Raw genomic sequence first — 25,227 nt, 5'->3', positions numbered from 1 at the left:
TACTCATTACGAAAATAGGAACAACCCTTTTGGGTCGTGTGCTTGGTGCATAAACCATTTTGGGTTGAAAAAGTTGGTTTCAAGTGTTCGAATAAGGATAAGTTCAATGTCAGCCTAACAGTTTTCTCATTAAAAAAATGCGGACCGCACTGCCTTTGTTTAATTCAGAAAAGAGCAGTGAGCATTTTTTATTGTTTTTATGTAAATATAAAAAAACAAGGGCACCTGCCACTGCCATAAACACGTTCTGTGTGATCTGCCCCTTAGACCCCACATTTTTTGGTTACCATGAGAGACATGTATGAAATGTTAAATTCCCCACATTTTCCCAGCTGAAAGAGAAATTTGAACTTGAACCATCAACTATTATTTTTGCATGCCTATCCCACACTTTGAACTTCTTCCAAATGAAAATTAAATATTCAAATTACTTTGTCGCACCCAACACTCCTAATTTGATCTCTCATTTCATGGATGTCTTCACCTGTAAGTTTGACATAATCTACCTTACATTTAAAAGATTTCTGGGAATAGGATTTAGGGATTCAAAAAACAGACAATGATTAGACAGAGTCTAATAAGGCCATAAATACAGGCTTTATTAACTTAAGGCACTAATACATTTTAATATAAAGTAGTACATAGGGTTCATTATTGTAGATTTAAGCTTAATAAGTTCTACCCTTTTATCTCTTTTTACTGCAACAAATGCAAATCGCTGAGGGTACCCTGGGGTATCTCTTTTGGTCATGCCTGAAACTCTATGAGATTTAAAGCAATTTTTTTTAGATTCTACTCTGAGGCATAGTCCTGTGACCTCTCCCATGACCCAGCAATTGCTGTTTTTGGCTGGTACAACTCTCTTCATGGCATTGACTATTAACTTAGAGAAGCTGTCCAATGATGGTAGCTAAAAAAGCTTAGACACAAACTCTCCAGTAGCATAACTAGTTTAAAGGCCACCTGGGAACCCCTTTCATAATCATTTTTTAAAAAAAGAGTCAAAAAAGGGTTTGACCCTTTCATTGTCTACATGTCTATATAGTGCATGTGCCCACAGACTTAAGAATGCATGCATTACATATATTTTTTGTAAAACTACAAATTGCTATAATTTTTTTACTTTGCCTTCTTGTACTACTAACCTATGTTGTCTCAATTTCAAAATAAAAACAATTAAAAAAAATAATAATAATAAATGAATTGCTGCAGAGAACAGCCAAGATTCAGGCACTATTTAGTTGTTAAGCATATACTCTTGAAGTGTGCACCAATCACTAGGAAAATTTTGGGACTTGGTATCGGCAGATACAAATTAAAGGACTCAATGGCCCAGTCAACTTTACCAAAGATGAAGCAGACATTAAAAAGCAGAATAAACTACCCGACTATTACAGATGGCATCAAGAAAAACTACTTCTACAAATACTATAAACTAAAGCTGCAATATATAAAATAAAAATCAGGTAATGAGCTAGTACATAAAAAGTCTTCAAAAATAACCTTACCTGATTCACAACAGTATGTTTATTATAATAATTTATAATCAGATTTCGTAGGAAAAGTGAGTTTAAAATCATCCACCACTGCGTGATTATATCTTTTTTCTGTTTACAAATGTGAAGATCTGGCTATTATGTCACACATGCATGTAAGTGTGCTGCTGCAGTGTTTGTAGTTTTTTACAACAGTTGTTTACAATTTAAACTTACCTAGATAGAGATAAGTAAACTGAGAGTCTGTCGTCAGAAAGACAAACATCACAGAAAGCATGCTGGCATAATCTGTGACATAAAATGGCTTTTTTCTACTGAACGGGAATAGCTTGAGTAATGTAATTCACTATAAAATTGGTCTCATGACCATGTAGTACAAACAGTTGTTTATCAGATCTTGTGTGCTGACAATAACATTTACAATATCTGTAAAAATTAACCTCATTTCTGAATAATGTTCTTCATGAATTACAGCTCATACAAAATCATGCAGCAATGAAACATGACTGCAAATGAATCTAAATATCTGACGAGATTGCAGCTAAACACTATTAGAGAAATGAAAGAGAAGCATGTTACAATTTTTGCTTCGACTTTGACATGCTTCACATCATAAGATTGCTTCTGTTTATGACACCATTAAGATCTTTACTGAAATATAAATTGCATAAAGCTACAGTGGTTTCCAAAATTATTAAAACACTTTTATTTCATAATCATGGTTGCTCCGAGCACAACCAAAAGTCATACTGTTTTTATTCACTTTAAACTATAATATTTGGTATGTCCACCTTGTTCACCAATTACAGCAGCACATCTCTCTGGCATATTGTCAATACATTTCCTGAGAATCAGGAATGCCTTTGAATGTACAAGTGCAGTTTATTTTCCAACTCACCCCAAATTTGCTCTGGGTCAAGACTTTGAGGGGGCCAGTAAGGAAAATTACCTATATCTCCTTATGATGGCCACCAGAGTATCTATAAAGTTATCATTATGCTCTATAAGCAATAGAATAAAGCCATCATAAGGAGATTTAGGTAATTTTCTTTACTGTCAAATACATATGCAACTAATATTGTGTTAATTTTAAATAATGAATTTTGAATATGATCTAAATGATAATACTTTTAGAAAATGACTATAAATAGAAGTAGATAAAAAATATATTTCCTAATTTCAATTCTAGTCTTTCTTGTAAACATGGCTTTATAGACTCGCTGACACAATGTTAAGTCCTCTGTCTCATTTGTATGTCGCTTTGAATAAAAGCATCAGCTAAATGAATAAATGTAAATAAAGTCTGTAACTCGTACAGTATGTGAATGCAAGTGTTTGCAAATGACAGATGTGAAAGACTTACATGACAGCTTTAGGGTTATTCAGCATGCAAGCTTTGGGCCCAAATGTGGTAACCGGACTGGGTCCATGAAGAGATTGTGTCCTCCTTAAAAAAAAATGAACAGAGTGTAATGATGTTAAAGGGAAAGTTTACCTCTGTTTAAAGGGATAGTTCGGCCAAAAACGACATCAAACCCATGATTCACTCACCCCCAAGCTGTCCGAGTTACATATGTCCATCGTTTTTCAGACAAACACATTTTCGGATATTTTAGAAAATATTTTAGATATTTCTGTTCATTAAATGTAATGTTGCGGGGTCCAGGAATAGTCCACGACCTTCAAGTCCAAAAAAGTGCGTCCATCCTTCACAAATTAAATCCAAACGGCTCCAGGATGATAAACAAAGGTCTTCTGTGGGTAATCCGTGAGGTGTTGTTGTAGAAATATCCATATTTAAAATGTTATTAACTTCATAAACTAGCCTCCGGCAGCGCCGCCATTCTGGAGTGATGCGCATTCAGGATGAGAGCTTACGCAGCGTACAGAGTTTCTCTGCTGCTGCTCGGTGCCCCCGCCCTCCGAATTTGTCATACGTCACTAAGAAAAGTGCGTACACTACGCTAATCCTCTCTCCTGAGTCTAAGATGGCGGAGCTACCGGAAGCTAGATTATAAAGTTAATAACATTTTAAATATGGATATTTCTACAACAACACCACACGGATTACCCACAGAATAACTTTGATTATCATCATGGATCAGTTTTGATTTAATTTGTGAAGGATGGACGTACTTTTTTGTACTTGAAGGTCGTGGACTATTCCTGGACCCAGCAACATTACATTTAATGAACAGAAATATCTAAAATATTTTCTAAAATATCCGAAAATGTGTTTGTCTGAAAAACGATGGACATATGCAACTCGGACAGCTTGGGGGTGAGTAAATCATGGGTTTAATATCGTTTTTGGCCGAACTATCCCTTTAAAGAGATAGAGAGCTTCCTCTGTTTATCACAAAAGAAGATATTTTGAAAAATGTGTGAAAAATCACTGTGTGTGCTTACCAGCATTTATTAAAATATCTTATTTTGTGTTAAAAATAAATAAATACTCAGGTTTAGAACAACATAAGGACATGATGACAGAATTTTTATTTTAGTTTCATTAAATAGTTAACTTATAATTGACTGCAATGACTAATGTTGAGTTTGTTTTTAAATAACCTTTTTCGGTAACACTTTATTATAATGTTCATGATTTAACATTAGTTAATGTATTAACTAACATGAACAAACCATGAGCAATACATTTGTTACAGTATTTATTCATCTTTGTTAATGTTAGTAAATAGAAATAAAGCTGTTCATTGTTTGTTCATGTTAGTTCACGGTGCATTAACTAACGTTAACCAAATTTTAAGTATTAACTAATGTAGTTAACTAATGTTAATTAATGAACATTATAATAAAGTGTTACCCATTTTTCTCCACTAACAGCAGGTCATGATCATGAATATTTGAACCAGTTAAACAAAACAAAACAAAAAATGGCTTTTAACCTGTGTGACACATCCACATTAACAGGCTTAGGTGAGGTCACCCAGCATTGAGTAATTTTTTTTATCTTTTTAACAGACAGGTTTGACAGGTTGACCATATGCTAAAATAGCCATCAACTCATCAGCCTGCTCTTACACAACTCTTCACAAAGCAGTCATTCTACCAATGCTAATTTAAAAGACATTCAGTGAGTGCACAGATCTTAAATCCGGAAAAACTAATTCTGATTAGGCAATTTAACTTAACATATAAAAAGTTTAGATGCAATGTCTGACATGTTTTCTTTGTAAATGAGCATATTTTGTCAGACTCTTATGTTTTGGTTCAGTAATTAATGGCAACGTATAGGTTATTAGTCAGTCATTAAAAAGTCCTTATTCTTCAGAAATGTCACTACAGTCATTTAATTGGTATTTAACAAATCTGACTGTCTTTCGCTGCAAATCCCTCTAAGTCCATGTACTTCTTAAAAAAAGCCCACTTCTTTGGAAAAGGCATAGTAAACAGTTGCAAAATCACTAAAGATGCAACAAGAAGCATTGCAAATAATGAAAGTCAGAATGCAAAAAAGAAGAACATTTGGTGTGCACACCAAAGCTTTTAAACGCGGCTACAGGGTATCTGCACATTTTTAACAGCAAATTTAATGACTTTTAAGACCTTTTTAAGTCCTCTAAAATAAAAATGTAAAACTTTATCATAACAAACAGGAAAATGTTCAGCGCGACACGACACAGAATTGTGTGTTGAAGCATAGCACGACACAGCTCGCCTGAGCCACACTCAAGACACATCACAGGGAAACAACAACTTTTATACTAAGTGCTAATTCGCCTAACAATTCTGACATGGTTGACTGTGTATGTAAAAATCTGCCTTTAAGGTACTTCAGTTCATTTCAAAATTCTGGCCCCTCTTAGCATTTTGAAAAAGACATGGAGAACAGCCCAGAACATTACAAAATAGGGGTGTGACGAATCACAATACTCATGGTTCAGATCACATTATGGTTTTTGAGGCACAGATCTGATCATTTTTCAGATCAGCAAAAAAGGGGTGGGAAAAATTTAGTAACAAATTAAGAAATTACAAATATTTATAAAAAAAGAACAAAGTTGCACATTAGGTAAAGTCTTTGTATAAATTAAATATGATTATTTTCTAGAGCTACAGAAGGGATTTTCTCTTTGTCTTGGGTTGTTTGATTAACATTAATGACACAGACTTAAGTAGGTTAATTGAGTTATATTGTATTTTAACACAACTTAATTATATTTTAACATATTATCTGTTTTGTTGTCGGACATGTATATCTGGGCTCTCAAGTTTTACCAAAAGTTTGGAGTGAGATGTCAGGAGAGAGGTATTTGCAACAGTGACCCCTCGGCCCCACCCAATTCTCAAGTTTTTGCTAACCGTTTAATTTTACCTAATGTTTAGTAAACAAACCGTTAATGGGCCCCATTGAATTTCATATTATACTTTATCCTACTATGGAAGTGAATGGGGCTCATTAAAGGTTTGATAACAAACAGTCCTCAAAATATCTTCCTTTGTGTTTTTTAGAACAAAAAAAAATGTATACAGGTTTGTAAAAACGTGAGAGTGAGAAAATTATGACAGTATTGTTATTTTTGGTTGAACTATCCCTTTAAAGTGCCCTATTTTCACAAAATAGTGTTGTGCATAATACAAAGTTTCTACTTTATCCTAAGTACTAATCTTAAAAACATCTAAGTGTCATTATCAGTGTTATTTTGAGATTACATTAATATGAACTGAAATGCATTTAACATATCTCGTATTACAAAAATGTATACCACTTGAAGTTAACGTGTACCCATCTTTCATACAAAGATGGGTTCAAATTTATTTCAAGTGGTACCTAAATACATTTTTAAATAACATTTTAGCATATTTCATATTAATGTACTAAAGAACAAAAAAATGTAGGCTATATTAAGTACAACATTAGTACATGAAAATAGAGCACTTTAAGTGGATTATGGAATTGTACTTTTTAACTTGAGCTTACTGTACACATACAGTATTGCAGAACATTTAATGATGAAAGGGCAATAATAATGAAATGCATCTCTATTACATTTTATATATTTCAGGAAGCCTCTATTACTTTTCTTAATTTCAGGTAACTAAAGCTTCTGGTTGCAAAGCTGTTGGAGTTTTTGACTGAATCAATAATCATTTAGCATGAATTTGGCTTTATTCACCAATATTAGCTTTCATTGTTTTTGATCAAAGACAATGATTTCGTCCAGGAATCGTAAAATCAAAATGCTTAAAAAATGGGTTATATCTACCGCATTCATCGGATCTTGCTCATCCAACTTCCACTCCGTTAAATCCATGTTAGTAATGAACTTGCTAACAGCGGGATAACATCACCAGAAACAACTTCTCGTTTATTTTTGATTGCCTGGTAGGATGCATTGTGTGAACGACTTCATTAGGCGCTGCAAAAAAATGACAAGTGGATGACATCAGAGTAACGCAAGAGCGATTTGATTCTTAGTGGAAATTCCAGATTTTAAGACATTTTAAGACCTTAAAAATCGAACATTTTATTTAAGACGTTTTAAGACTTTTTAAGGACCCGCGGGGACCCTGGGCTAAAACGGCAGACGGACACCAACTGTCAGCTTTTTTTGCTTTATTTATCAGTCGTTGGACGGTGTGCCAGTTTGTTGTTGTGATTTGTCTGCTTAGCATTTATGGATCGTCTATATGTTCATGATTGTCCAGAGCAGTAAAGCAGTAACGGTGCATCAATAAAGATAAACATTATTAAAATCAAATTAATGTAAATGATTATTTGAGTTTTTTTTTTTTGTTGCGGATATGTAAATCTTGCATTTAAAAGAGGTGAGCCAAGCAAAGGAGTACTAAATTAAACTTAAAAATAAAACTGCATTATGTATTAAAGCTTTGCAAGAACCAGAATGTGAAATTTCAAACTAAAGGACCAGGGCAGCCAAAAACCAATGCTCAACAGCAAATCTGCAACCAACCTGCTAAATAACATTTGTTCAAAATGGTCATTATTATAAATTCTGACTTCAGGCTAGACTGCAAGATAGATTGATCTGTACGGAAAAGCAGTGTATTAAAACAAAGACTTCAGGTTACTCAGTTCCGCCACCTAAACCAAACTGTTAAGTATAAATGAAAAAATAAATAGCCAGTTTTGAAAAAAACACAATCAAATAACCTGTATGATAAAGACAAGCCCACAAGCTCACCTTCAGGGAATATGGTGTGGGGAAAGGATCATAAAAATGATGCCTCACTCACAGAAGCACTTTCGTGCAAGGTGGAACTTATTTACAGTGCCAGAATGTCCATCCACAGTGAAGAATATACAGGTGTCCACTAAAACGACTAAAAGTACCAAAGGACAAACAAAAAAATATATTCCAAAAAAGGTTTTGGATTTGCTTGAGGCACCATAGTAGCACTCTTGCATAACATTGCACAGAATTATTAGACAAGCACTGTCTTTAGGGTTGCCCCGGCTTATAAAAGGTAAAACTCCGCCCCTTTTCTGGGCCATACCACTTCCAGGTAAAAATCAAACCTCAGATACTTCACATATGTTGTACACCAACCAGAATTCCCTAAAAAACTTTTGCAAAAATTATGCAGCTGGTTGCCAGTAACTTACTGTAGAAGATAAAGACTGAAAATGTTTCATGTTCATTTTACTTTGAATAAACTGTTCACAGTAAATATAATAACATAAATGTAAAATTAACCAGCTGCCAGTAATACTGTAGTTTCTTCAGATTTTTTACAGTAATATACATGGCTGTATAGACCCCTTCACGGTTCACGTCACAGGCGTAGGTGCAGTGTGTAAATTTTATCTAGTGTTCAGGTTGCAAATTGCAACCAACGTTTCAGTCCACCATTCACCAAAACGCATTGAGAAGCTACGATAGCAATCGTCGTAAACAACCTAGTAAAAACATTTGTTCTTTAAGGGCTTCTGTAGAAACATGGCGGCACAAAATGGCGACTTCCATGTAAGGGGACCCTCTATGTATGTAGATAAAATCGTCTCATTCTAAGGTAATAAAAACTTAACAGTTCATTATGTAAGGTCTTTATACACCACTGATAATATAGTTATGTATTTTATATTGCATTTCTGCAAAGAGATCCTTATAAAAGTTACACACTGCACCTTTAAGTTTTTGCGATTCATTCAGAATCTCAAAAACAAAAAAATACAACATCTGTGGCAGCAAGCAATTAACAACAACGCAAGGGACAATGCAAATATCAAGGAGGCTTGTGTTTGTGCTCACTTCATTTGAGGTAAGTCATCATTTTTCAGCCCTGTTAGATAAAATTATAAAGCCTGGATGGTATGAACAGTTTGACCCCATGCCGCACGCGTACCCGATAGTCATTCAATGTTTACAAACCTTGAAGGGGTCTATAGTATAATTTAAGGTTTTAATCCAGTCCTCCATTTATATTTTTCCCCGGTGTGTGCTGAAGGTCCTGCTGCTGGCGGAGACCCTAAACAACGTTGTAACAGTTGCATTGTGAACGTGCATGTGTGTAGCAGACTTGTGTAATAGGTTAAACGTCTTTCTTTTACAATCATTAATGTTTCAACATTTCTTTTAATTAAATTATATATATATATATATATATATATATATATATATATATATATATATATATATATATATATATATATATATATATATATATATATATATATATATATATATATATATATATATATATATATATATATATATATATATATATATATATATATACACGCACGTATATACACACACATATAATACATACACACAAACACATACACACATATACATATATTAGGGGTTCACAATTACAGGACAAATGATCACAATTGTTTTGCTCAAACTTTTGATCACAATTAAAAATTACGATCAATCTTTTAGTGAAGTACTTATATTCACTTCAGTTTTTTAATTACACTTTACAGCCATGAATATAATATTGTATATATTATCAAATATTTTATTGTTTTGTAATATTAACAGTTTTGCTTTAACTGTCAAAATAATTCAATATCTTTTATTTCTTACATAAATTAAAGGCGCTCTAAGCGAATTCACGCGTTTTAGACCATAAAACATTTTTTGTTACATACATCAAACATCTCCTCACTATCTGCTTGCTGCCTGTCCGCTGATCAAACTGTAAAAAAACGCGATCTCTGTAGACAGCCCTGGGGTGTAATCCAGAAAGCTGGTTATGTGACTTACCTGGGTAAGTTTAGGAGTAAGTAAGCGGATATCCTCTGCTTTTGGTTCCAAAAACCGAGGTAACTTTCAGGTTATGTAAGTTACCATAGCAACTGACTCTCTGAAGATAACCTGCTCCGGACCAGGTTATGTTACAGGGTAAGTTCATTTTAGTTAATAAAACGAGGCTCCGGAGGATGTCTGCGCATGCGTGTACATATGATGACCGTGCAGCGGGCGTGGAAGCGTATATTTTGCATAATATTACAATGTTAAAATATTTATTGCTGTCTTAAAAAATTATGATATTTTCTTTAAAGAAACTGTTTTTTTATAACATCCCTTACGAAAATTACCCATGGTTTTATTGTGGTAAAAGTGTAGTAACCATGTTTTTTTGGTGCATTGATTACAATCAGCAAAACCATGGTTTTACTACACTAACTGTGGTTTAACTATGGTTTTTGAAAACCATGGTTGTCAAAACCATGGTTATTTTGTGGTTACCATGGTTTTACCATGTTTTTTTTAACTGTAGTAAAACCATTGTTAATTTTGGTAAGAGAAAAGATAATCTTGATTATGTCTAATTATATCTAATTAGATATAATTAATATATTTAAAATCATATATAAAATCTATGATTATTTTTACAGGCTTTTAAATAATATTTAAATAATATTATGTGTATTTTCGTTGAGACACATATAATATTGGACTTAAATGGGGTAAGGTTCATATTAATTATTTAATTAATTAATTTTATCTGTTTTGTAATCACACACTTCTAAGCCGATTATAAAACATTGATTTTGACAGAAAGTATTGGTTTATAATGTTATTTCTCATTTAAAAACTTTTAAGTTATCTGACGTTTCCATGGTGACTCGTGAAATCTGTGATCCATTGACAATGCCTTTATGTTGTTACCGTGAGCGCGCATTAACTCTGGGTTACTTTCAGTGGGTTGATTGAACTAACTCATAAACTGTGTTTTGGAACCGACATACCCAGAGTAAGCAAGTTTGGGGTTGATCAACCCAAAGTTCAGGGTTAATCTGATGGTAAGTTAACCCTGCTTTCTGGAATACACCCCAGGCTCTACAACCTTCAATATAAACACAGTGGCCAAACCTGCACCACGAAACAAAACAAAGTGTTCCAGCCAATAAACGCCAAGAAGGATTTGGGGGTTGGGTTTGGGCTCGTTCATGAAAGCATGGAGGGGAGGAGTTAACTACGCTCAGTTTGTTTGAAAACACATTTCAGAAATCAACACACCGATTCGCTTAGAATGCCTTTAAGGTTTTTTGATAATGACCAAGTGGTTAGCGGCCGACAGCAAGTTGATGACATGTGTACTTCACGTGCCTACAATAACATCTATATAAAATATGTATTTTCAGCATATCACAATGTTAGTTTAAATGTTTATTATCAACACAAACTATTTTTTAAAAAGCAGAGGAAGGCTGCTCTCGCAGTCGTGAGGAGTGCAGAAAAATAATCAAAAGGACTATACAATCAAAACAAAACTAAATAAACATGCAGGCTGCCTTACCTTATACCTTCGCTATGCATCAATTAAAATTTTAAGCTTTACTACAGAACATGGCTATTCATGTATTAAACAGTTATCAAACTAAGAAATAAGTCTAATCTCAAGAAAAAAAATTACACAGCATTCTTACATGATTACAGGAAGAAGTCTTTTATAGATTATGCCTTGGATGCTGTATGCATAGATTATGCGCAGTATTTAAGGTTTTAATCCAGTACTCCATTTATATATTTTCCTAGTGCGCTAAAGATCCTGCTGCTGACGGGAGACGCTAAACACCGTTGTAACAGTTACATTGTGAATGTGCATGTGTGCGTAGCATAGTAAACATACCATTATACACTATTCATGTCCCCGTAAACCACAGTCACCACATCAGTCACTTTAATCAGATATGCACAAAAATCGGATTTAAACTGACAGTGTGAACAACAGTAGTCTCAATATCTTAAACCAGTGTATACCAACCCTATTCCTACAGATCTACTTTCCTGCAGAGTTCACCTCCAACCCTAATGAAACACACCTGAACCTGCTAATCAAGGTTATCACAGTTACCCAAAAATTTGAGTCAGGGTTGGATTTAAAGGAACAGTATGTAAGAAATGTATATCAATTAATCATAAAATAGCCCTGATATGTCACTAGACATTAGGAAATCATTTTCATTTCAAATACTTATATTACTCACAACAGTGGTCCGGCCAGGATATTGTCATTTAAAAAGTGGAGTTGCAGGCCTCAACTGATGTTTATGTTGTCATGTTGTGTATTGGCCACCAGTCGTGTGATTGCAGTACCAGTTTTAGCCACAAGTTTTGTGATTGCAATACCAGTTTTGGCCACAATCTTACATACTGTTCCTTAGGGATGGGCAATATAAACGATATGCAATATAAACAATACAAAATTGGCATACAATAGAGATTTTAAATCTATTGCACTATCGCGATAATGCGTGTTGATGACACAATCTACCCGCGAACTTTAGAGCCACGAGCTGCAGCCGAATAAACATGGATGCGTCAGCAAAACAGAGGAGCTTGTGAAAAAGACTGATGCAACATCTATTATTTGGATTTAAGCCGTCCAACAAGCAGCAGGAAAATATACTCTGTAGAGCAAGGGTGTCCAATACGGCAATGCTGGTAGATCGCATATATATATATATATATGCAGTATAGTCCTCACAAGCATTTAAAGTGTTAAGTGTTATAAAAATAATTAACTGTGTTTTTTAGCAGGTAGATCTTGTCGGCTTTATCATTTTAAAAGTAGATCACCACACAAAAAAGTCTGGACACCCCTGCTGTAGAGTGTGTCAGGCAAAAGTTCCTGCTAAGAGTGGTAACAAGACTAATCTATCCATAACGGTTCACTTTTACTAACTTTTTTAGCAGTTTGGCTTTTCTAAGGGTCTATATAACCTGTTCTGAAATGAGTCTATTAAAATTATTATATTGCAATACATATCGCTATCGCAAGAGGCTGCAATGTATAACGCAATATGGATTTTAGGCCATATCGCCCATCCCTACTGTTCCTTTAAGTTATGCAGGAGGCTAGATCTTCAGAAACAGGGTTGGTGACCACTGTCTTAAACCCTCAAGGGACTATCCGGTCAACCAGCTTATTTTTAAATGAAAAGCAGAATGTTACTGATGCTTTAAAAAAACACCACCAGGGCAGCGATGACACTCGATGTATGGTCAAACATTACCCAAGAATACTACCACACAGGTCAAGGTCACACTACATTTTGTAAGAGGTTCTACAAGTTATCCAGCATATCGCACAGCCCTTTATTTTTTTAGTGTGTTACTATTGTGTTTGTTTATCATAATTTATTATTGCGTTTATTATTGTTGTTGTGTGTGTGTGCGTGCGTGCGTGTGTGTATGGATGTGCTTTTTAGGGTTGTTTTTTAATATATGGAACTGTTGTTGGGCAAAAGAGGTGTGGTAGACCTAAGATTTTTGCTCTCGCATTGTATGTAACTTTAATAAACTGAAACGTGTGCAAATGCGCGTGATGGTCAGACGCAAACAGAATTACTTAAGAAACAAATACCATTTTGGCTCCCTTTTGAGGAAAACTTAAAGTTTTGCAATTAGGGCTATTGCAAATGGCACAAACAAGATGGAAATTCAGTATTTGTTACCGGCAATCCTCACCTCAAACAAAATGGGCGTTCACATTTTGCGTTCACATTTTGTGTGTGCAAGTATTTGTGCATTAACTCTTTCCTAGCCATTGACAAGTTATCTCATCAATTTAAGAGAAAACCTTTTCCTGCCAATGACACTTCCCTGACGAGTTTTTATGGTAATTTGTAATTCCGCTATTATCCACTAAATGGTGCTCATACCCAATTTACAAAAACAAACTCATAAACATTTTAAACTCTGTGTATGTTTAGATCTAAATTTGGTGTCACATGATTTGAAAGGCACTTACAATCTTTTTATACAGTTTGACAAGAGCACCAGACCTGTGCTAAACTTTGAATCACAATACACTGGAAACACTGGGTGATTGTTGCTGTTGTTGTATGCAAGCAGCGGGGACACGGTAATAGAAAGACTAATTATTAATGTGTCTAATTATTGTGTGTGTACTCATTTGTGTCTTAACAGATTTCCGAGCGTCTTTTCACAAACTGGCTAATACATTTTCTTTGTTTTACAGTTTACGCTTAGATGCACTGTTGCATTTAAAAACAGCTCTCTCGTTATTTAAAAATGTGTTATTTAAAATGATAATTACATTCAAACTATATGAAGATAACTGCAATGGTATATCTCTGGACAGGAGGAAAATCTTTTTATTTACCCATGTGATATTTAGTATTAAAACTCAGGCCACCACATTTTTTAAAAGCAGAAGTTTTGCAAATGTGGAAAACCTTACATGCAATTACAGAACAAATGTGATGGTGCAATAACATGGTGTGGACACAAATAATAACTTCCTTAAGTAGACACAATCTTAAACAATGAACACAACATATAGCTGCAGGCGGTGTTGACAGGTTCAAGCACTATGGTTCCATCACAACATGATGCCTCTCAAAAATCTAAGACTTTCCAACCGTCCATTGTTTCTCCTTTCAAATATTTCTTTATTACAAGACAGGAAGTAATTTTGTTTGGAAAAAAGTGACAATACCGGGAATATTTGATTTTCTTTTTTCACTCATTTGGACAAATAAAGCAAGCTTTTTAGCACAACTGATAAAAAGGGAAGAGCAATGGTTGCACAACAGGTGTGAAATGATGATTTTTGTGTGTCTGGCACAGGGGAATCATGAGAAATGTAGTTTGTTTGTCTCATAAACCAGCAATATGATTAATATATTCTGACAATTCACTATTCATCATTAACGCAAACAATCTAGTACTATCAGCATACAAAATTACAATTGATTATGTATGATAATGAACATTTGCTTCTCTCATAAACTCACAGTTAAAACCCACTGCTAAATTAGACGTCATGTGCTCATCTCATACCTGAACTTAGCAGAGCTGTGGGCCATTGGTGAAGACAGACTCCTGGCTTTAGTTCGGCTCCTCAACACTTTCTCACTCCCATCACAGGCTGAACAACAGTATGATGAAAGCGATTCTGTGCTCAGATCTGAATTAAGTGTCCAGTCAGAACCTTTGAAATCATCCATCTAAAAGTAAAACACAGTCAAATACAAGCATAAGATGACAATCACTGAAGGCACACTTACTGTATGAACCTAAAGCAGTGTACGCTCTGTTATATACTGTAAAGCACATTTTGGCACACAGAACATAATACTAAGAAATTCTTTGGTAATAAAGACATGCAGTACTAAATAACATGGTCTACTGTCAACCATCTAAACAGATTAGACAAGGTTTAACAAGGCGTACCACACAGTTTATTTGAGGACTAAACATTCAAACAGTACAAACTGGCTATTCCTCGCATAAAATATTGATTTTTAGCGTATCCCAGCCACATGATGTTTCATGTCAGTATCGAGAAGAAAGTGTAACAAATCAAACACATAATGACCCTTAATATAACAACACAGGCAGCATGAATGAGGACAGTCCAAATAAAACTGCATAAGTTACATAAAACACAAATCTCACCTCTCAAAACCTCACAACTCTATGGTGTCCAGAAAAGCTGAATAGGTTCTAAGATCTTGTAAGAAATGCTCCTAAACTGATTTTAGAACGAGCATATCAAAGTCGCGATCCGAGTAATAAATTATGATAAAAAAGATGATAAATAAATGATGATGCCCACAGTAGTTAGGCAGGAACTTTTATTATGAAGCACAGCCAACATATAGGATAAATTGCCTAATGCTACACATACATAAATATATGCTATCATCGATACTGAGTTGCAACTAAGTTTGAACGAATGAAACAACACATTTAAAAGCAGTTAGCCGCTGATGAGATTGGCGTTAACTTACCTCACACAAAAGCGTCACTGATCCGTTCGGCAGTTTGGTTGTTTCTCTTTATCGCTATTAAAAGCAGGCGCTATCACCGCTGACTGTAAACACACGCTATCAATACGTCCATAGCTGTCGGTGTCACGGCGGACAGATAACTAACCGGTTGAACCGTCTCTCTACCTGTCATCTGTACACTAACCGAGCACTTCCTCGACATGACGTCGGCGGTCCGCGGATCATTCTGATAGGCCCTCGTGGCTTTGCTTATGAATATTTATTACGTAAGGTTCGTTATTTGAGCTGATTGTTTAAAATGCTGTGGGGGGAACGGGAGCGCTAGCCAGTTGCCAAAGGAACAAATCGCGCTATACTGAAGGCGGGGCTAATGCATAATTATATGAAAAAGTCATTATTACTTCACACAAACATTCATATTGTAACACCACGTGTACAATATCCCGTTTATGAACCATTGACAACAACACTGCCTACCAAACATCAAATGCAAAGATCAAACTGATACTGATACAGTACTACACATTCTCTGCTTTTCGTGTGTGAACAATTATAGGACTGTTCATTACATAACACTTGTCAGACAATCAGTCTTAATATGGTGATCACATCAGAAAATTAAAATGTAAACGTTTTGTTAGGTTGACTTTGTAAATTGTGTTAAAACAGGTGAATATACTGTACTGTTGCCTCATATTCACCTTTCTTGACTCCAAAACAAACAGAGCAATTTTGCCTTTATTGTCCCAATACTGATGAAATAAGTACTGAGATAAGAAACATCAACAGACCTGTGTTCCGCATTAAGAATGAATCTGTCGATATTGTGAATAAAAATTGAATATCTTGGTTACCTGAAATAAATAGATCACATAAAAATTACAATTCTGTAATCCAGTAACACAGTCATGTTGTTTTTTCAGAGACATTTACAATAAAAAGACAATAAGTATATTCTTTAAGATATATTTATTTGATCTATTTATAATCAAAGTTTATTATTCTAAAATAAATCTCAGTCATGCTTAATTGTGATAGGACCAGAAGGATGCATTTTTCTGTGCAAGAAACTAAACTGTTTTTTTCCAACATTATATGAAGTCTTCATGCAGCCTCTGCCAAACGCTCTGATGTCATCTGCAATTTCGGGTGAATTCCAGTGGCATTCATGTGCCTTACTCACTTAGAAGAGCAGAGTCATTGAAACTCTGAGTCTAAGGGAGATGGTTAACAGTATCTCAGTATAGTTTCTAACATAGATTTGTTAATTAAAATCATCCGGGAAAAGCTGAATTACACTTGTGTTGTCTGTATCTGTTTTGGACTTCCAAAGTAGGCTACTGGCACTTGCATTATGTGGATCGTGAAGATCACGATTATAGCTAAAAATCTTCAGTCTGGTTCTTATGAAGAAAAATATCACAAAAATCTTAGCTTGAGAGTAAATAAAATAACAATCAATAAAAATTGAATGAATCAATAAATAATAAAAGTAAAAGGTTACTTTAAAAATGAATAAATGTTTTTCTATGCTTTGTCAACTATTATTGATAAGGAAAACTTGATATGTTGAAATACAAAAATGCTTCCTCACAGGGGCGGAGTGGGACCAAAAAATCTACCGGGAAATTTCGTATACCATCGGCCCTCCGTGGTAAGAAAAGGTCTTGTATTTGTAGTAAAACTACGGTAATACAAATCGTAATCAATCTGCAAAAAAAAAAAAAAAACATTTTCATAATAATAATAAAATCATCAAATCATGGATAATTTTTCTAAATGAGTAACTATACAAAATTATACCTGTTTGAAAGACGGAGAAGCGCACCTGTCAATCAGCTATTACATAATGAAAAACTGTAAGAATTTTTCCTTTAAATATCATTTTTGTCATTTAAAGTTTTGAGAGATGATAATGTTTTTTTCCACTGCTATTGCTCATTTATTTTAACGTGTTTGGCATATTTACCTCAGAGTTTATTTCAGTTATTTTGCTGTTTTTTCCGGTAATAATAATACAATTTACATGCCAATCCTTCTTCCTTGTCTTTTAATTCATTTCATTATGCTGTTATATGTAATATGAAAATCACATAGTAGGAAATGATACTGCAAAGTTACCCTAAGTTCTTATTTTTATTTATTATATAGCCATATGGAGACAAACATTTGCAAATGTGCTGATTTGATCCATTCATGTACTGACCACCAAGCTAGAGATGTTAAACATCCTTAATCCACACTTACTAACAAATAGTCTATCTGCTTGATGGATCAATCCGACCGCATATCATGTACTCTAATAAACAGGCATTCGGCGGAGCAGCTTTTTACATCAAAGGCCGACAGGCTATGCCATTTGGGGAGCGTGGTTCAATGATCCCCCTATATTTAAAAATATCCTAAACATGGTTGGACCTGTCGAACAGGTTGAGCACTTTTATGTTGAGCAAAGAGGCTGCACAGTTTGACCAGCGGGAAGCGGCCGCACATCAAGCCGCCAGACGGGGTTGCTATAACTGGCAATGTATAACAGACCGACCCTTGCAGCCTCAAAACACTACCTGCCCACCGGGAAATGTCCCGACTCTCCCGATGGCCACTCTGCCACCTTGATCCTATGTCCTACATCCTACAACCCAGAAACTGATCAAGCATCACCATCTTGTATGACATTTCAATTCTTTAATTGCACTGCAAAGAGAAGAGGAGAGGAACAAGGAGTAAGGAGGCTTCCTGAGCAGTCATGATAGTGGATACACAAGTATATCCTATGTGAAAGTGTTTTATTGATTAAACCTGAGGCACATATAAATCTCCTTCCCCTTTACATCGCAACATCTATGAGTCATATTTAAACAAACACAAATCCTAGTATTAATCAATTAATTGTTGTTATTGTGTACTAGTTTCAGACAGTATATTTAATATAGACCACCAATCTATACAAATGTTCTGGTTTAGGATTCTGGTTCACTGCTGCTGCCACATGATCTAAGTTTGGAGCTCTGTCGAATTCATCCTAATCTTTTTTTTCAGCTTTTTCTCATACACTTATATATTTTAACTGAATAGTTAAACTCAGGCAAACATACCCTTTGCATTATCAAATAGTTACCGTAAATAAATGCAACAAACATTTACTCGTACACCCGCTATTGGTATATTGCCACCCTGATAACACACATGCATCTCAGAAATGTCTATTTGATGTCTGCATTAACATCTGCAAGATGCATTATTTTGATTGTTTCCTACTTCTCTGAGACAATTCCTAAAATATGTCATATAGACATATAGAAGATGTCTGCAAGATGTTTTTTGATTTAGAATGTATGTAACCAGCTCTTTCTAAGACCAAAGAGGAACAGCTTTAAGGATTGCATTCTGGTAAACAACGGAGATCATACGCGCATGCAAATGGTAAAACAATGGCTCCTTTACACTCAAAAAAATATTTAGGCCTAATTCATAAGATTTATGTATTTTGATTGCATGTAACCTTTCCATTCATTTGGATTACATACTTTTAATCTAAAAAACAAATAAACTTTATATGATATATATTTTTTAGGTAAATTAAACCAGTAAAATTTATGTAATAGTTTTACTTAATCCAATGTGTTTTAAATGCATAAAAAAATGGATTATGTATTCTTTATTAATAAACCCAATTCACTTAAAATGCATTACATTTAGGCATCTTACTAATAAACCATTCATACATTTGTATTTATTCCTCCCCCATTCACCCTCCTAAATCACAATAGGCTATAACAAAAAAACACACACAAAAAAAGAATAGCCAGACCAATTGGCTTTACATTTTATCAATTTATTTAATACTTCAAGGCATTACTCATAAGGCAGCAAAAAAGAGCAGCTAACAACTAGCATGACAGCCATGGCTTATACACCTCGTATTGTGTGCAAAAATAAATAAATAAGTGTGTTTCATTTCAGCCACAATCAACCTCAATCCACAAATAATAGCAAACATTTTAACAGGCTGCAGAAATACAAAAAACCCTGTAAAACTCGAGGTAGACATAAATCAGGTAAATCAGGGCAACCCTACTTTAACATTTTCAGAAATCTGTGACATGATGTAATAATAATTTAGAATGAAAAAAATGGCACATGGCTTAGTGTTTTGAGTGGCTGTGACGGATGTCAGCGCTAACGCTCCCGGTACTTCCCATTCACCCGCATATTGAACTACATTCCCCATAATGCACTGTGACCCGCTGATTACACACCAGCTGTAGCGTATCAGCGGGTCTATTTAACCTGGGACTCTGCCACTCTAACTTTGCAAAGTCTTGTTTGCCCCTAGCAGCATTTCTGAGCGTTTCCTTGTGTTTACCTGTGTTTACCCGTGTTTGCTTTCTGGTGTTTATATTGGACTGTTTTTGGATTACTGTTGATTGCCGCGGATTTGAAACTCCCACAGGCCCCTCATCTGACATGAATGAACCCATGCAAGTGGGACGAGCACGTCTCACGGCGGATGAGAGAGAACGCTGATTCCGTGAATGTTTGTGCCTGTATTGTGGTGAAGCTGGTCATGTTCTCGCTGTTTGTCCCACACGACCATCACAAACATGTCTTGGACGGGTGAGTGCCTCAATTCCTTCTACTGTCTTTGAATGTATGGAAGTATCTGTTACGTTGTCATGGCAGCAGTCGAAGATATCATCTAAGGCACTACTCGATTCAGGGGCTGCAGGAAACTTTATTGATTCAAGACTAGTAAAATCTCACGGTATTTCAGTAACCCCTTGTGTACCTCCTCTCTCTATCGCAGCGCTAGATGGACGACCGCTGGGCTCCGGTCGCATCACTCATATCACACAAAGTATTACGCTTGTCACTGGAACTGATCATACTGAAGAAATTGCATTCTATGTTATTTCATCACCTCACAACCCAATCATCTTGGGCTTTCCTTGGCTCCATCTTCACAATCCACTCGTTTCTTGGAAGGAGAAGCACATTCTGAATTGGAGCGATGAATGTTTGAAATCCTGTTTGAGTAAAGGCCCAATCCCAATTCTACCCCTTACCCCTTCCCCTTTCCCCTTCCCCTTTGTTTCGCGCGTTCACGTGAAGGGGTAGGGGTGTCTAAATTCTCTTTTGGCTGAAGGGGAAGGGGTAGGGGTAAGGGCCAGATAGCCCTTCAAATGAAGATTTTTCAGGACCACACTTCAGACGAAGGGGTATGATAAATTTCCAATATGGCCCATAAATTTAAGTATTTTTGGACATTAAAAAGTATTTTAATAACAAATAACCACTTGTTTTATGTTGCCTTTAATCTTGTGTTCATGTATACGGTATGTTCTCAGAAAAAAGATTTGTAAAAATCGCCATGAAAAAAGTTTGCTAATGTTATTGACTTTGTGATAGTTCCACAACATATATTTTTTTAATAATTTCTTGTAATATTAAATTTTATTTTATTATTACATCGGAGCATCTATGACGTAGGAGCTAGCAACGACTTATGATGACGTGTAACGGTCTAGTAGTGGTGTCCCATTTCTTAGGGGAATATTTTCAGCCCTACCCCTTGACACTCTGTTTCAAGGGGCAAGGAGAAGGGGTAGGCGTAGGGGTAAGGGCAAGGGGGAGGGGTATAAAATAGAATTGGGATTGGGCCTAAGTCTCCTGAACTCTCTGTATGTACATCGCAAATTAATCCAGTAACCAGTTTACCTGACAATGTTCCCCACGAGTATTCAGATCTGCCCATCACATTCAGCAAAACCAAAGCTACGCAATTACCACCTCATCGACCCAGTGACTGTGCCATTGAACTGCTACCCAACACCGTACCACCTAGGGGGCGCATCTTTCCTTTATCTGAACCTGAACAACAAGCTATGAAGACATACATTTAAGAAGAGCTAGAGAAGGGTTTCATACGTCATTCTACTTCACCAGCGTCTGCAGGGTTTTTCTTCGTGGGTAAGAAGGATGGTGGTCTACGCCCCTGTATCGATTATCGTGGCCTGAACGACATCACTGTGAAATTCCGCTACCCCTTACCCCTAGTGCCAGCTGCTTTGGAACAGCTACGCAGCGCCAAGATTTACAGTAAGTTGGACCTACGTAATGCTTACAACCTGATTCGTATTCGTGAAGGAGATGAGTGGAAGACAGCATTTTCTACCAGCGATGGTCACTATGAATATTTGGTGATGCCCTTCGGGCTCTCTAACAGTCCGTCTGTGTTCCAGTCATTCATCAATGATGTGCTCCGAGATATGCTCAACAGTTTTGTAATTGTCTACATTGACGACATTCTGATTTATTTAGATTCCTTGAAACAACATGTAATACACAGTCCTACAACGCATCATTGAACACGAGCTTTATGTAAAAGCAGAAAAATGTGAGTTTCACCAGTCTACAACATCCTTCTTGGGTTATGTCATCAGTCCAGAAGGGGTTGCTATGGATGAGAAGAAGGTGGAGTCAGTACTACAATGGCCCAGGCCTACTACTGTGAAGGAACTTCAACGATTTCTGGGATTTGCCAACTTCTACCGACATTTTATAAAGAATTTCAGTATCATTGCAGCTCCTTTAACGTCCCTAGTGCATAAGTCGAACCACAAACTCTCCTGGAACCCTGATGCTGAATCTGCTTTCAGTGATCAGAAGACTCGTTTCACCTCAGTTCCCATCCTGCATCACCCAGATCCAGAAAGACCCTTTATAGTCGAAGTGGATGCCTCCAACTCAGGTGTGGGTGCTGTACTTTCACAGAAACAAGGTAACCCTAGCAAGTGTACCCCTGTGCCTTCTACTCCCAAAAACTGAACCCAGCCGAGCGAAAATATGATGTTGGAAACCGAGAACTTTTGGCAATGAAAACGACTCTAGAAGAATGGCGGCATTGGTTAGAGGGCACTAAACATCAATTTTTTATTCTCACAGACCATCGCAACCTGGAATATTTGCAATCTGCCAAACGTCTCATCACTCGTCAAGCGAGATGGCCATTGTTCTTCACAATTTTTCAGTTCACTATCACATACCACCTGGCTCCAAGAACACCAAAGCAGATGCTCTATCGCGGATTTATGATTCTACATCCCAGCCTATCTGTTCTGAGCCCATCTTCCCGCCTTCCCTCATTGTAGCCCCTGTTCAGTGGAATGTCATGCAGGAAATAAATCAACTTAATAATGTCAATCCACCACCAGTCGAATGCCCTGCAGGCCATAATTACGTTCCTCAATCCCACAGGAAGCAAGTCATCCAATGGGTACACACATCTCTCTCCTCCGGGCACCCTGGGATTAATTTCACGCTACTGTTGTTAAAGAACAAATTTTGGTGGCAATCTATGTATCCAGATGTCAGCGCGGTTGTTAATGCTTGTACGACCTGCGCAGCCAGCAAAACCCCTCATCAGAACCTGGCTGGTCTCCTCCAACCCCTTGTAATCCCACAAAGACCGTGGTCTCACATCGCTGTGGATTTTGTGACATATCTACCCAGGTCCGAAGGTAACACAGTGGTGCTATCTGTCATTGATCGTTTCTGTAAAGCCTGTCGTTTTATCCCTCTGCCCAAGCTGCCGTCCGCCATGGAAACTGCTGAACAGCTGCTTCATTGTGTGTTCCGGTACTACGGACTTCCTGAGGACATTGTATCTGACCGGGGTCCACAATTCACGTCCAAGGTATGGAAAGCATCCTTCAAAGCTTTAAACATCAATATCAGTCTTACATCCGGTTATCACCCTCAATCCAATGGTCAAGTTGAACGTCTCAATCAAGAACTAACCAAATTCCTCAGAATTCATTGTCATAAGAACCAACAGGACTGGTGTCGCTTCCTACCTTGGGCGGAATATGCACAGAATTCCCTCTCTCCTACTTTCCATGTGTCCCTGCTCAAACCCGCTGAGGACCTGGGAGCAGTTGTAGATTCCGGAGGATCAGGGCCACCTCCCATCATAGTGGACGGTGAAGAGGCCTTCCTGGTCAGCGAGCTGCTGGACTCCAGACGACAGGGTTCCAACCTCCAATACCTCGTCAACTGGGAGGGTGTATGGTCCCGAGGAGAGGTCGTGGGAAATCGCTAACAACATCTTGGATCCCAACCTCATCCATGAATTCCACAGACTACACCCGGATAAACCAGCCCCGAGGTCGCCCTTGAAAGAACACTTCCCGCGTCTGGAGCCGCTACGACTGCTTTCTGCCTGCCCTGATCTCGGACTGAGTAATGTATATGAATGATATCTGCCTGCCCCGATTTTGGATTGTGTACACGTTTCTGATTATCTGGATTTGCCCATTGTTTACTTACTGTTTGCTGAGTGTTAACATCAATAAAGAGTTGCTAATGGAAATATGGATTGCCGGATTAACTTGTCAATGGCAGGAAAAGAGTTAAAATGTAATAAATTATTAATTCTGTTTTATAGTTTCTAAGGTTCATACAGAAGTCATTTTGCAGAATTACTGGTCAATAAATTTAAAGTAAGTTTACCTCCTCGGCAATCATCGAACACATTTGCTGTGATTCTGCATAATGTTTATTACTGTCAATTTTCTGTCAATTTAGTTTTTATAGTATTACCATTTTTCGTGTATCGCTGATCACTGTTTGCTAAAGTGTTTGTCGCTAATATGCTTTACAAGTGCTGTCAGTCATGATTTGATGAAAGTGTTGTCTCATATAAGATATGAGTTGTGACTCTCGTTATGTCTTGGTACCTGGACTGCGGTTCTTTGGGGGGGGGGTTTGATGTGGTAGAGGGCCTAGGTTCAAGAGTCACAGTACACTACTAGTTTGAACTAACCAGATCCAAATACATTTTTTACATTTTCAAAGAACAAACTTTATTATGGCACATTAGAAAAGCATTGCAAGTTTAAATATTAAGTCTTGGTAGCTACAAAACAAAAACAAGGTAAGGGACACCTGACCTTAAAGTTCTTAGTAAATTGAGTTAGGTGAACCTGTTCTAAAGTTGAGTAAACCTCAAAAAAAGCTGTGGAGCAAGTTGCCTTAAAATTGCAGCATGTTGCATCTTTTTTATTTCATACTCTATTTTATAAATTACAGTTAAATTATAATTCAACAACAAAATAAGTTCACATTAAGTAACAGCTGTATACATTTTTATTTAAAAAAAGTTTTTTATTAAAAAAAGAAATGAAATTAACTTATCTATATTTTCTCTTCTACATAGATGCCCATTTAACGTTGTGGTAAAATTATAGTTACTCTTTAAATCTACTAACATACAGTTTAAGAGATAGATTTCTATGTAAAGAGTTTTTGTTAGCACTGTGGCCATGATTAATGACTTGAACCACCCACTGCATCAGAGCAGAATCTATTGTTTTATACATACTACACACATACTACACTTTATAAATAAACACGTGATGTCTTCCAAACTCTGAAAAGGTTTATACAGACAGAATGTAGTGTCAATATTAGAAACTTGCTAATAACGTCTCGGTTACGGATGTAACCCTTGTTCCCTGAAGGAGTGAACGG

The 25,227-nt window shown here is 36.3% G+C and overlaps 1 protein-coding gene across 2 annotated transcripts in view; it reads right to left on the bottom strand.

Annotated features, from left to right (window-relative positions):
* The window catches only part of LOC129414185 (NAD kinase), a 48,411-nt gene extending 32,506 nt beyond the window's left edge, over nt 1–15,905 (bottom strand). The window contains exons 1-3 of one of the 2 annotated variants that reach the window (XM_055168130.2): nt 15,697–15,905; nt 14,744–14,910; nt 2,860–2,943 (exon numbers count right to left, since the gene is read on the bottom strand). In XM_055168130.2, the coding sequence (XP_055024105.2) occupies nt 2,860–2,943; nt 14,744–14,910 (251 nt within the window). In that variant the 5' untranslated portion in view covers nt 15,697–15,905. Of the gene's footprint in view, nt 1–2,859; nt 2,944–14,743; nt 14,911–15,696 lie in introns of those variants that run through there. The other variant, XM_055168131.2, reaches the window with a different exon arrangement.
* Between the last annotated feature and the right edge of the window lie 9,322 nt (nt 15,906–25,227).

This window comes from Misgurnus anguillicaudatus, chromosome 5 (genome assembly GCF_027580225.2).
Source record: "Misgurnus anguillicaudatus chromosome 5, ASM2758022v2, whole genome shotgun sequence".
NCBI classification, from domain to species: Eukaryota; Metazoa; Chordata; class Actinopteri; order Cypriniformes; family Cobitidae; genus Misgurnus; species Misgurnus anguillicaudatus.
This window is presented reverse-complemented; position numbering and strand designations above follow the sequence as displayed.